The sequence below is a fragment of the Mytilus trossulus genome, chromosome 12, assembly GCF_036588685.1.
Source record: "Mytilus trossulus isolate FHL-02 chromosome 12, PNRI_Mtr1.1.1.hap1, whole genome shotgun sequence".
Taxonomy (NCBI): domain Eukaryota; kingdom Metazoa; phylum Mollusca; class Bivalvia; order Mytilida; family Mytilidae; genus Mytilus; species Mytilus trossulus.
In genome coordinates, this window is record NC_086384.1 from 39,560,115 (window position 1) to 39,574,741 (window position 14,627).

General features: G+C 33.4%; 1 protein-coding gene across 1 annotated transcript; it reads left to right on the plus strand.

Moving 5' to 3' along the window:
- Positions 1 to 6,535: 6,535 nt before the first annotated feature.
- Positions 6,536 to 8,230, plus strand: LOC134692447 (uncharacterized). The gene has a single exon (XM_063552898.1). It carries the CDS (start codon positions 6,536 to 6,538, stop codon positions 8,228 to 8,230), a length of 1,695 nt encoding a protein of 564 aa, XP_063408968.1.
- Positions 8,231 to 14,627: the final 6,397 nt, after the last annotated feature.

Consider the following 14,627-nt stretch of genomic DNA (forward strand, 5'->3'; position numbering starts at 1 on the left):
TTGCTTCGGAAGTTGACCCATACCCTCTGTTATGCATAATGCAAATTCAGAAGTGTCTTATCTCTTCTGGTATACTGTAAGCTCGATTTAGCCAGTGAAAGATTCGAGGAGGATAGGCACCCTTTTTGAACAAACATTTGAATTTTTACACACAATCACGACATCCTTCCCCTCTTTTCTTCAAACAACGGATCAGCTCATGCAAGCCACTACGCCGAAGTTTATTAAACAAAGAAGATAACAACAAAGTTTAAATTTGATATGAATTAGGCTATCATTGTTGGTCATACTTGGTCCTGTTTCGGTTTTATACATCATTTAAAATTGAGAATGGAAATGGGTAATGTGCCAAAGAGACAACAACCCGGCCATAGAGCAGACAGCAGTAGAAGGTCACCAACAGGTCTTCAATATAACGAAAAATTCCCGCACCCGGAGGCGTCCTTCAGCTGGCCTCTAAACAAATATATACTAGTTCATTGATAACCAACGCCATACTTTTTAAAAATCCAAATTGTACACAAGAAACTAAAAGTTAAAATAATACAAGACTAACAAAGGTCAGATGCTCCTGACTTGGGACAGGCGCAAACATGCGGCGGGGTTAAACATGTTTGTGAAATCCCAACCCTCCCCCTATACCTCTAGCCAATGCAGAAAAGTAAACGCATAACAATACGCACATTAAAATTCAGTTCAAGAGAAGTCCGAGTCTGATGTCAGAAGATGTAACCAAAGAAAATAAACAATTAAAATGACAATAATTGCATAAATAACACCAGACTATAAGCAGTTAACTGACATGCCAGCTCTAGACTTCAATTAAACTGATTGAAAAATTATGTCTTCATCATATATGAATATCAGGCACAATCCTCCCCGTGAGAGGTTTAGTATCATACTATCATAACATATATTAGAAGAACATAACCCGTATCATGCCAACAACTGGTTTATTAATAATAAATGTGTTTAGTTCCGATGCAATCTTCAATGACCTGACAACATCATCACTATATCACTTCTTAATAAGTCTATTTAAAGGTTTTGTTAGCTCCTGAGTTATATACATTTGTTTTAAAAAAATTCGGTGTTGAGAGTTCTTGATGAATACAGGCAAACCAAGATGCCTCGGGCGCACTAGTATTTTCATTTTTTTTTTATAATCTTAGCATCTGTTCATTTGGTCACAAAAAATGAATGAAAATAGTTAAAATTGTTTCAAAAAATCAGTAATCAAGATTAGTATATATAATAATTTCAAAAGATTTTTTAAATTCAGTGAAATGGTTAAAAGAACAACAATTACTCCTGCTATATCATATTTTTTTTCTTTCATACATTGACACACATTTGAATAAAAAATATATACACATATATACACATATATACACACATACACATATATACAAAGTAATTGTAACCCATGACAAAGGTAAGAGTGTTTCAAATATTTTTTTATTACTATTAAAGTTTATTATCATTATCATTAATATTGTTATTAATTTTTAAAGTTTTTTTTTATTTCTATTGTAGTTTATCATTATTTTTGTTATTGAAACCACGTTGAGAAGAATTTGTATGTATTTTAATGCTAATTTATAAATTTATATATCAAAATGCTATATAAAAAAAGAGCAGTTAGTTTTTCTGTAAATTGTGGCATGATAAAAAATATATTATTTGCCTTTAAACTTGCTGTTACCATGATAGTGGTATGGGTACAACTTCGTCATGTACAATAGATTCATCAACCATATACTAGGTACTTGGGGACAGGATGATTTTTATTCCCCCTTAAGTTTCCAAAGTCCTTTATTTATTTTGTTTCCCGTTCGTTTCAATTATTATCGCATTATTACTGTATTATACGTACACAAATATACTAGGAATCGCTGATATATTCCCCGCTGCTTGCAAAGTCGCTGATATATTTCCCGCTGCATGCAGAGTCGCTGATATATTTCCCGCTGCATGCAGAGTCGCTGAAATATTCCCCGCTGCATGCAGAGTCGCTGATATATTTCCCGCTGCATGCAGAGTCGCTGATATATTCCCCGCTGCATGCAGAGTCGCTGATATATTTCCCGCTGCATGCAGAGTCGCTGATATATTTCCCGCTGCATGCAGAGTCGCTGATATATTTCCCGCTGCATGCAGAGTCGCTGATATATTTCCCGCTGCATGCAGAGTCGCTGATATATTTCCCGCTGCATGCAGAGTCGCTATATCAGCGCATGTTTTGCCCGCTGTTGATAGTTAACTTGGAATTGATAGTTAATAACAATTGCTAGTTATTTCTCGAAAATACACGAAAAGACGCAAAAATAATTAAGAATAATGGAAAACAAAAAATAAAGGGTTGTTGAAAAGGGGGGGGGGCTAAAAAATTGTCCTGTTCTCAATACATAATTATGTTTGAAATGGTTTTGACTTAAATCTTCTTAAAATTTAATTTCTGTTTCTAATCTCATCATAATTATCATGAACATTATTTGTTGTTCTGTACACTGAATATTCACAATTTGATTTTGTTTTCTCAAATGTAGGTCATGAAGCCAGAAGATGTCCATTGTTCACTTTGCGAAACTCGTCACACAATCAAAATAGCAGAAGCATGGTGCTCCATGTGTCAGAAGGGTTTCTGTAACAAATGTCGTTATAATCATTTATCGAATCGTAAAAATAGGGGACACAAATTCATAACAGTCGACAAATACCAAAAGCAAACCGCACCCGAAAGTGCAATATGCAAAACCCACGAGAACAAATCTCACTATTATTGCAAATCACACGATGAAGTCGTTTGCGTCGTGTGTTCACCGGAAACTCACAAGGCATGTGCCGCTTTTTCGACACTGCATGCAGCGGCAAAGGAGTTAAGATTATCAACTGTTACCATGGAGTTTGATAAAACTATTAAATCATTGGCAGGTAACATACAGAAGGTTATTGTAAATAGAACAAAGAATTTGGCATCTATGAAAGACCGGAAAATAAAAATTGAGGACGAAATTACATCTTTAAGAAATAATATTAACGACAAATTAAATAAAGTCCAGGACGAACTTCTACAAGATCTACAGAAGACTTATCAAAAACAGAAGCACGAAATAGAAGAGTGTTTAAAAACTTTAGACAAGAGCAAAAAAGAAATGCAAAATCTGAAAGAACAGTCCGTAATGTTGAACCAATCGCCATCGACCAGTATCCATAACTTCTTGAGAACATTACAGATGAGAACGAAATTTAAAGAAGAGGAAACAGCAGTTACAGACGCCATTAAAAATACTAAACCAACAACGTTAGTCCTCAAACATGCACCTGGTTTGCAGGCATTCTATGACGAGGTAGTGGCGTTTGGAAATATAGAGGTGCAAAAAGGTAGTTCAAATAAAAAGACACCAGAGCAACACACAAAACCTAAAAACGGACCAAAGTCGAATACCAAATCTTTAGAAAAGTTGAAGGTCGAACTAAGAGAAAGCGTGAAGAAACCATCTGGACATCAAGGGTTTATAAAGAATTGTGTATTTAAATCAGACGGACAAATGGTTTTTACTGAACCTGAGAACAAAATGATTGTAGTTTATGATAAGAAAGGTTCATTCGTTACCAGTATTACTGTACCGGGCCATCCATTCGACATTGCCGCGATTAACTACTGCACAGTCGCAGTAACATTTGAAAAACAAAATTCCATTCAGATTATTGATACAACGTACCAAAAGGTATCGAAAACGATTCATGCAAAAAACATGTGCAGAGGTATATCGTACATGAACGGTCAGCTGTTTGTCGTTGTCAAAGATGAGGGAATAATGATTCTGGACACTTTGGGTCAGATAAAAAAGATATTGCCAATAAATGTTGCCGATGTTCGTTTCCTGTCTGCTTCTAATAGCAGACTATGCTTTACAAACGAGATCACTCAAGAAGTTAGTTGTTGTGATTTGAGAGGAAAGACAATTTGGACCTTTAAGGAGAAATCTGTTGAATGTCCACAGGGAATAACATTGGATGCCGTGGGAATTGTCTTCGTGCTGGGATCGAACGCGGTCGATACAGATAAAGAATCTCCGTCGGAAAGTTTCTACAGCGTCGTTGCGATATCACCCGATGGAAGCGGTAGCAAAGTTGTACTAAAGAGACCTGGTCGACCATCGGGTGTTGATTATGACAAGAAACATAAGCGTTTAGTTCTATACAGTCTTGATGGGTCGGCAGATTTGTATGCTGTTATTTGAATGTTTATCTCATATAACTTAAGAGCGTTTTAGATAGTTAATAAAATATTTATCAAATATTATATTTGCATCAATTTAGTAATTCTGTGATCTAGAGTACCAAATTAGTTCTTCGAAATAACATTTCAACTCAAACGTTTAGAGAACCAACAAACAAATATATTTAGACATCAAAAGTAAAAACACAAAAATACTAAACTCCGAGGAAAATTCAAAAAGGAAAATCAAAAATCAAAAGGCAAAATCAAAAGTCCAAACACATCAAACGAATGGATAACAACTGTCATATTCCTGACTTGGTAAGGCATTTTCTAATGTAGAAAATGGTGGATTGAACCTGGTTTTATAGCTAGCTAAACCTCTCACTTTAAAATGCACATGACAAATGACAAAGAGAACTATCTAAAAAAAATCACAATTACAGCAATCGAAAGACAAAGGTAAAAATGAATCTGAGTCTGCTTAAAATTTTCAACCATTCAAAACGATTATAATGTAACAAATACATTCACCAAAGACACCAGACGTGTAACTGTATATCCAAGTTTCGTCCATAAAAGACTTATCAATACGGTCGGATCCAGGTTTTTCATAAAAGGGAACCCAGTAAGCCAACGGTTGGACTGACACTTAAGTCTATGCTTTATCATATGTGTAGATGCAGAAGTAGGACGAACTGAGCACAACTGATTAAATATACATCTGTTGATGGATTAGTCGCTTCCATCTCAAGGCTAGTATAGTCTACGAAAGGATTTGCTTTGAATGCAATATTCTATTTGAGTTAGTTACTGTTACTTAATTTAAATTATTTGTTTTTTGACCGACTTTCGATCAGGTTTAAACTGTGCTGTTTTTGTATTATAAATATCTAAACCAAATATAGACACTGATTAATAATACTCTGAAAGTACATCAGCACGAATATCTATGAGGCTCTAGATAGAGTTAACTAAAAAGAAAGCAATATGTAAAAAAAAAAAAAAAAAAAGAACAGATAATAATCATATACTAAATATAAAAAGGAAAGAACAACGTGCAGACAAAAAAGAATGAAGAAAAAAGGAATGAAAATAAGATAAAGAAACAATAGCAAAATGAACTAAAGAATACAGATATCAGGACTCCCGTCTCATGCCCACTCAACCAGAATTTCAGATATATTGTAGTAAAAAGAGAAAAATATGATACGTATTATTGCAAAAATACGATCTGTAGCCTTTTGTCAATGTCCATTCATGGTGTTTAACTTTTTTGTAGTGTTCTTGTTTAACTAATTGGAAATAGCTACCACTTTTAGCCTTTTCAAATGTTACAAGTATAGAACTACAAAATGTATTCAAAATTATTTAGTCTTGAATGTTTGATTTCAAAAAGAGTGACACATTTATTTTACTGTTACACATTTGTTGCCAAAGTTTAAAAGATCTCTATCTTTTAAACTAAAATTTTAACCACGCTATAAGATTAATTTACAAGCTAGAATACACGTATGTGAGTATATATTAATTTTTTTCTGTTAATGATTAAGAAAAATTAGACTATTCTCTTTGTCAGATTAAAGACAAAGATGATATTCGGCAATCAAATGCATATTCTTTAATGATTTAAAAAAGAAAGAAATAACATTTAAAAGCGACACTACTGAGCCGTATATCAACATTTTAGTTAGTTTCTATCTGGGTTTTGTAGTGTCTTAATGGTTTAGCTAATTTCCTTAAGTATGTATCTACTTAAAATCACTTTCATATCTTTAACTTGCTCGACTTCAGGTTCCAGTATTTTATTTCCAAATACTTTTTTAAAGTCTGAAGTGAAGCGAAAGAAAACAAGAAGAGAACCTTTACTAGTACATAAATTTCTATTTTTCGTTAACATACATACAAAGAGAAACTAACGATTTTGCTTTAATATGAGGTTCTAGTTAAAGGTCCTTCGCAAGTTACTTTGTTGCTTTCCTTTTATGCCACATTCTCGATTCTTTATTTTGTTTGTCAATTAATCTGTTTGCTCTATATTTTAGCAACCGCTCTGGTTTTCTTTTTTTTTTTCTTTTATTCTTTTACTTGCCCTTTCTTTTGTATTGTTCTATGTTCTGTAAACCACATCAAAACCCTAATTACTTGCCTGGTATAGTATACACTGTTGTTTATAAGATATTCGGATTTTATTTAAAGTTTTGAATTTTTAAATATTTTGCAAAGCGATATTTAATGTCGAAATGTCAATCTGGTTGATTTAATATGGTACTAATTGTACTACTATGTTCCTTTTTTTTTTTTTAGAAAATGTCAGCACTAGATACGAAACCGTGCTGCCACTGCGAGACACGACATGTTAGTAAAGACGCAGATGCATGGTGCATAACATGCGAAAAAGCATTTTGTCATAAATGTAGATATACCCATTTATCTGGTAACTCTAATCATAAATTTATTTCAATTCAAAAATACAACAAACTTGCACTAACTGTGCATAAAATCTGCAAACATGACCATGATTCCAAATTTCACATTTACTGCAAGTTTCATGATGACATCACATGTAATAAATGTAAACCGGAAACTCATTCAAAATGCAATGGCGTGCAGACGATCCAGGAAGCATCAAAAGATGCGAAAACATCTTTTCAGTTGTCTGATCTAGAAAAAAAAGTATCAGAATTATCAGGGACTTTACAGAAATTAATAGCTTCAAGAACGAAAAATTTAAACACCATCAAAGACCAGAAAAAGAAAATTGAAACAGAATTGGAAGCTCTCAGAAAAAAGATAAACGATCATATTACCAGAATTCAGAAAAATTTGATCGGTGAACTGAACAAAGTGTACGAACGCACAAAAGCTGAGCTGGATGAAAGTCTAAAAGAACTAGATCGAGAGAAAATATTAATCCACGACTTGAAAGATAAAACAATCCAAATAAAGCATTTAAGTACAAATGTTGAAACTTTTCTTGGGACTCAACAGCTTCGGAAAAGATATGCCGTAGACGAAAAGCATACTGCCGACATGCTCCTTGGAATCAAACATGTTTATTTGAGATTGAGCGTTAGTCCGGTAGTTCAGTCGCTCGTATCCGATATAACATCATTCGGAACTGTTGAAATGGTGAATAAACCAGATAAAGTTACAGACGATGAGCATAAACTTTCGGAATCCCGTGCTGGTAAAATAAGTACGCCGCCAAGATTTGTCATGAGGGTCAAATTACATCTGCGAAAATCAATAAAATCGCCATCAGATTCCGGTGAATATATGAAAGGATGCACCTCTTCGTCAAATGGACAAATGATATTTGCAGAACCATCGAAGAAAGTTCTTAGTATTTACGATTCAAAAGGTAACTTTTATAATAACATACCTGTTTCCGCGCATCCGTTTGATGTTACGTCTATCAATTATTATACGTTTGCTGTAACCTATGACAAAACGTCTTTTATCGAAATGCTCGATATTTCAAAAGTCAATGGAATCGTAACAAATCGATATCGGACGAATTATCCTTGCAGAGGAATTTCCTATATGAGCGGCCAAATTTACGTTGTAGTAGAAACCGAAGGTATTCAAGTAATGGATATTTCCGGTAATGTGCAGAAGAGAATTTCTATAAACGTCGATGGCGTTCGATTCTTCACAACGTCAAATAGTAGACTGTATTATACAAATACTGATGCTGGAACTGTTCATTGTTGTGACATGCGTGGAAAGGAAATGTGGAAATTTGAAGACAAAAACATTAGCCGTCCACACGGTCTAGGATCTGACAGCAGTGGAAATGTGTTTGTCGTTGGTTACTCAGATGCAGCAAAAACTACTGCCCCGAATTCGTATGACGTCATACTAGTATCTCCTGACGGGCAATATGCGAGGAAGCTGTTACGTAGATCCGGATCCCCATCTTCCGTCCATTATGACAAACGTAACAAACGGTTATTATTATATAGCCATGATGGGTCGGTAGACTGGTACGACATTGTTTGATCTAAAATCTGAATTGTTATTGACATCCAATACAAAGTTTGTATTCAAAACTAATTTATAATTCTATAATAAATAATCATGCAGAGACAGGTTGTTAAACCCAATTTATTTCCTTATTTAGTATGATCAATGAACAGCATTAAACTGCTGTTGCCTTTATTTAAGTTATAAGGTAAAGCCTGTGCTTTTACTTATTTTTTTAAATTTAATTTTGATTTGAATTCATATGCAGTAAACAATAAGAGTGCACACGCCGTAACGTCTCGACTAATCATTGATATTACGTTTGATAGTCCTAAATATAAAGCTTTATTACAACTGTCACATAAACTAAACATCAACTAAGAACACTAAAAAAGACCGATGAACAATGAAAATGAGGTAAAGGCTAGATGGACATGACAGGCAGACAGCTAACAATGCTTCCATACAACAATTATAATTGACCTATTGCTAACAGTTTATGAAAAATACACAAAAACACAAAATATTAACACCGAGCAATGAGCCATGAAAATGAGGTCAAGGTCAAATAAAACCTGCGCGACTGACATATAGATCATAAAATAATTCCATACACCAAATATAGTTGACCTATAACATGCAGTATTAGATAAGAAGACAAAAACTCAAAAACTTAACTTTGACCACTGAACAATGAAAATGAGGTCAAGGTCAGATGACATCTACCCGCTAGACATGTACACCTTACAATCATTCCATACAACAAATATAGTAGACTTATTGCATAAAGTATGAGAAAAACAGACTAAATCACAAAAACTTAACTATAACCACTGAACCATGAAAATGAGGACAATGTCAGATGACACCTGCCAGTTGGCATGTACACATTACAGTCCTTCCATACACCGAATATACTAGACCTATTGCTAATAGTATCTGAGATATGGACTTGACCACCAAAACTGTCTAACGGGCACGAGGACCTTGCAAGGTACGCACATACCAAATATAGTTATCCTATTACTTATAATAAGAGATAATTCAACATTACAAAAAAACTGAACTTTTTTTCAAGTGGTCACTGAACCATTAAAATGAGATCAAGGACATCTGCCATGTGACTGACGGAAACTTCGTAACATAAGGCATCTATATACAAATTATGAAGCATCCAGGTCTTCCACCTAAAATATAAAGCTTTTAAGAAGTTAGCTAACACCGTCGCCGCCGGATCACTATCCCTATGTCGAGCTCTCTGCAACAAGTTGCTAGCTCGACAAAAATCATATGCAGTAAACAAAAAAGGAATAATTAAAGTCGTGTAAGATTTCCTGTACCTATTATATAGAGATAAGAAGATGTGTTATGCATATGCATGTCAATGAGGTAACCCTCCATCCAAGTCCCTATTTGTAAAAGGTACACAATTAGAGAGCAAAATACAGCTGTTTAAACAGAGCCTTGGCTTTAACAAAACAGCAAGCAATAAAGGGCCCCAAAATGAGAAATATTAAACAATTAAACAGGAAAACTAACGGTCTAATCTAAATTTAAAAAAAACGGAAAACGATCAACAGTATGAACCACATCAACATCCGACAATACTAAATAAAATGGAGAAAGGAAATCGTGAATGTGTCAAAGCGACAACAAACCGACCATAGAGCAGACAACAGCCGAATGCCACCAACAGGTCTTCAATGTAGCTGGAATTCCCACACCCGTAGGTGTCCTTCAGCTGGTCCCTAAACAATATGTATACTAGTACAGTGATAATGGGCGTCATACTAAACTCCGAATTATACACAAGAAACTAAAATTAAAAATCATAAAAGACTAACAAAGGCCAGAGGCTCTTGTCTTGGGGCCATCGCAAAATTGCGGCGGGGTCGTAGATAGTAGATGTTTTTGTGTCCTGTTAAATTGTTCCTTTTAAAATTGTTATACGATGATGACTGTTGTACCCATATTTTGACTATTTTATTAATTGTGACTGTTTATTTAACGCATCATGTAAATGTAGCGGAATTTGATGAGACTGTTATTAGAGAGAGAGGGTTAGCGCTATAGAACCAGGTTTAATCCACCATTTTCTACATTTGAAAATGCCTGTACCAAGTCAGGAATATGATAGTTCTTGTCCATTCGTTTTTGATGCGTTTTGTTTTTTGATTTTGCCATGTGATTATGGACTTTCCAAATTGATTTTCCTCTGAGTTTAGTATTTTTGTGATTTTACTTTTTAGACATGTTTATGTTTAAACAATCGGTTCCTGACTTTCCTGGGGTTCAAACAAATACAACGGGTTTAAACGTTTTAACAGGCGCAACCTTCGACCTAACCTAAAATCACAGTGTATAGTTTATAGAAATTAGTCACTTTACTTGCCATATTCTGTACCCCAATATCAGCTAGGAAAGCCCATGATGTAAAAAGTTGTTGTTAGACAAAATAGCAAACAAGCAAGAACCATACTATCTTGAGTCGATTGAAAGTTGGGGTTTTTTTTGGTAAAATTTTAGCATTATTGATGAATTATGAGGCATTCATATAAAATAAACATTATTAAGTTAAGTATACTAAAGGTAAGTCAGACTTATCCAACCAACAGAAAGAATGGAAAATAACTGTCGGATTCCCTACTTGGTGCCAAGGGAATTGTGGGTTAAACTAATGATTACAAATACTAGTAAAACGTCACGGTTATATTTGGGATATTCGTGGGTTAGCAAGTTATGTTATATTTATGGAACTAGCATCATAGAATTGTCCTTTTCGTCACTACACACAGAAAGATACTATCTGATTTTTGTCTTGTATTTTGCTTATGTTATTTTATAGTTGACGTTTTTCCTTGATGGTCAATGCTTTCCGTATAGACATGAACAAAAGTGAAACAAAACATGAAAAAATATGTTTGAATTTCGTTAGTCAGTTTGAGTTGGTATAAAATGTTTTAGTTTATGTAAATATTTTTCCATAAACATAATTCAGTAAAATCGTGAAACTTCTAGATGAAGAGAGTACAAGTGGTATATAAAAATAAATTCAGTTGCGATGGAAATGATAACTCAGAGACGAGTTTACATATTTACATGTGTATATCCTATGTATCTATCTAGATTACTATAATCACACGTACCAAAAGTCCATGAACTATAACACGGGGGAAACCACAGAATATAAAAAAAGTGTTAAAAACGAAACATCAAAATTTGGACAGCTATATGATTTGAAGTGGTCCTGGCATTAATATTAGAATTAAAAGATTACTGCAGCTGCTTCCTTGACTTCATAAAATATCACCTGCAGTGTCTGAGCAGGGAGATTTTCGAAAAAAATTCATTGGAAGATCCGAAGACCTTGTTGATAAATATCCCTTCAACTTTGCAAATAATACATTATGGTCTTGCTAGATACTGACTTTGTTAATCATCTTAATTTCGCGTCATAGTGTTCTTTTAAATGTCCTTATAAATTATTAGTTTTCACTATTTAGTCAATTTTTGGTAATATCCTTGATGTGGAACTTTAAACCCTTAAATAAATATGTATCCCGTCAAGGTGTTGCTTTGCAGTGTTCATTTTTTGTATTCTTGCGTTTCATTTTGCTAATATGCTTTGTCTGTATGGCATTTTGTTTTTTCTTTGTTTACATATTTGTTCGTCTTTTATAGTTATATATATTATAACACAATGTTGACTACTGTTACATTTTTACCTATTACGTCTGTTTGTGATTTAGATTTTCCATTTGACAAAGGACTTTCTATTTCAATATTTCTTGCAGTTTGGTAAGTTTGTGACTTTACTTATTCTTTCATGGTTTTATTCTCGTTAATTGGGCTGTAAAGTTGGGTAGGGATTTTCAAGAGAGATCAGGCCTTGATGTCATAAAACTTTCGAGTCAGATTTTTGTACTCAAACTTCAAAATCGACCAATCAAAATGTTGGATATCATGTTTCGAGCATGGATTTTGTGATCTGTGCACTTAGCAAGTTTTATGACTATAACCCCAGGTGGTCACATACATTACTAGAAGGTAAAAAGTGTAGATATTCCAGCAAGTAGTTGCATCATAATATCTTTGACGTGCATTTCGGAGTAACGGGAGCATAACACATGGGAATCCTGAAAATCCAAGTTAATTAAGATTGGAATGCACCTCCCACATACTGGTTCGGAAACCACAACCTGGGTGTTGACAGACACATGCTGGAGTTGTAAGACTACATAGACCATTTGAGCATCAAGGCCACCTGTAAATACTAAAGCATCAACTACAGGGCAGAAAATTATTTCTGGTAGTTAAAATCTACTGAGCTGGAGCTGGTATATTTAAACATCGGTAAATTCCTGTTGCCTTAAATTATAGCCCAGCAATGAAAACAAAAGTTAGAGGCATCACTAAGATTAAACAATGTTTAAACTAGTCATAATATGAATGAGTATCAGTAGAAAGTGTTAAGGCTATAGGGTGATAATGTATACAGAGCTACACCCCTTAAATATTTGTTTTTTCATTGATAATGGTACCTCTGAGGTATTAGTTAAGGACAGAATGGTGTTTACAGAAGAAAAATAAATAAAGCCGATCCAGATCCAAAAGGTTTGAAAGTCAGAGAATCATATAAATAAAGGCAACAGTAGTATACCGCTGTTCAAAACTCATAAATCCATGGACAAAAAAACAAAATTGGGGTCACAAACTAAAACTGAGGGAAACACATTAGATATAAGAGGAGAACAACGACACAACATTAAAATGTAACATTAAAATGTAATACACACAGAAACGGACTAAGCATTAGACAAAATCCTATGAGAATAACAAATATAACATTAAAAAACAAACCATAGTTTTCTTTTTGCTTTTATTGAGATAACGGTCCTCCAAAGCACCAATTATAACAACTTTCATGACATATAACAATAAGTTGATGGATGTACACTAATATTTCTATAAAATCTACTTTTAAATTTGAGAAATGTACAAAATAGAAAACTATTTGAAAAGGTAAAAAATATTCAGCCACTAAAATGCACAGAATTTTAAACCAAAAAGAAAATCTGTCAAGTTATATATTTTTTTTGGCACTACACTAATACATGTATAGAAAATGCATTTTAATCCTGAATTCATCATAAATTAAACTAGCTAATGTGAAATAATCATTGAGATTGAAATCACAACTTAATACATCATTTTTGTCCTTTAATTTACACTGGCTAAAGGGTTGATTGTCAAATGTTTTTATGTGTGCAATAGGTTTGAAAACAAAGATCAATCTACTGTAAATTCAGAAATGATTGAGAGGTTTTTAAGTATAACAAATAATGCAATAGGATGAGTAACATTATACTTGTAATTAGAATTTGCATTCTGATATCTGATGCATATATCTATGGTCGGGTTGTTGTCTCTTTGACTCATTCCCCATTGCCACTCTCAATTTTACATTTTCATGAAATCATTATAATCAATTTTGCATATTTTTATGTATATCATTTTTTCAACTTCTCTGTAACCTTTGTTCTTGCATGGTTTAATGAGAATAAATTATCTATCTATCCACACAAGAATTTCTGAATTTACAGTACAAGTTGCATTAAATTAACCTGCAAAAAGGGATAATTTCCATTTTAACATGTAAATGATCTACTAAACTTAATAAAGTACATTGTAGGAAAGATTAATATGTGTAAATATACAAATGATGCCGAAAAGGCTTAATAAATGTAGGAAATGAGACCCTTACAATAATAATTTTCATAATTTTTTTTTTTAATTAAACCAATGGCAGCAGAAAAATATTTTTTGAAATCCCCAGGGGAGATAACTTACATCAAATTGTGGTGGTACCTAACACTACAGGGAGATAACTCTGTAAAGTCATCTAAACGTTTTAATTAATTTGTGTTATTAAAGGGAATATCAAGCTTTTCAATGATCAAAAATTGGTGTTTGTCAAACTGCTATATAACCAGTGTAATTTTTCTGACAAAACGGCTGGTTCAAAATTTTTTAAATTTTTATATTTTTGTTAAAGGGTTAAAGTTAATACTTTGTTAAAATTTTATGAAAATTAAACAAGCCAAATTAATTTTAGTGAAAGTGTTGGGTACCACCTTAATAGTTGAAAAACATTAATAAAAAAAACTACTGGCAGTTGTATCATAATAAATCAGAAATGTCTTCCTATTCCCACATTGAGCTGAAGCGACTAGTTATCATTAAAAGTTTTCACCATAAATTTACAATATAAAATTTCATACAAAAAAATAACAAATATATTCAAAACAGCAATACATGTAACTAAACCTTCCAGTGCACAAGGAAAATATGTGCAATGACTGTGCATGAGGGATTTCATTCCTGAAACAATATCACTTCACAATACATGTAACAGTAAATTCAAATATAAATA

Bases quoted from the DNA above. Each gene is read 5' to 3' on its own strand.
- LOC134692447 (XM_063552898.1), top strand. From the start codon at position 6,536: ATGTCAGCACTAGATACGAAACCGTGCTGCCACTGCGAGACACGACAT.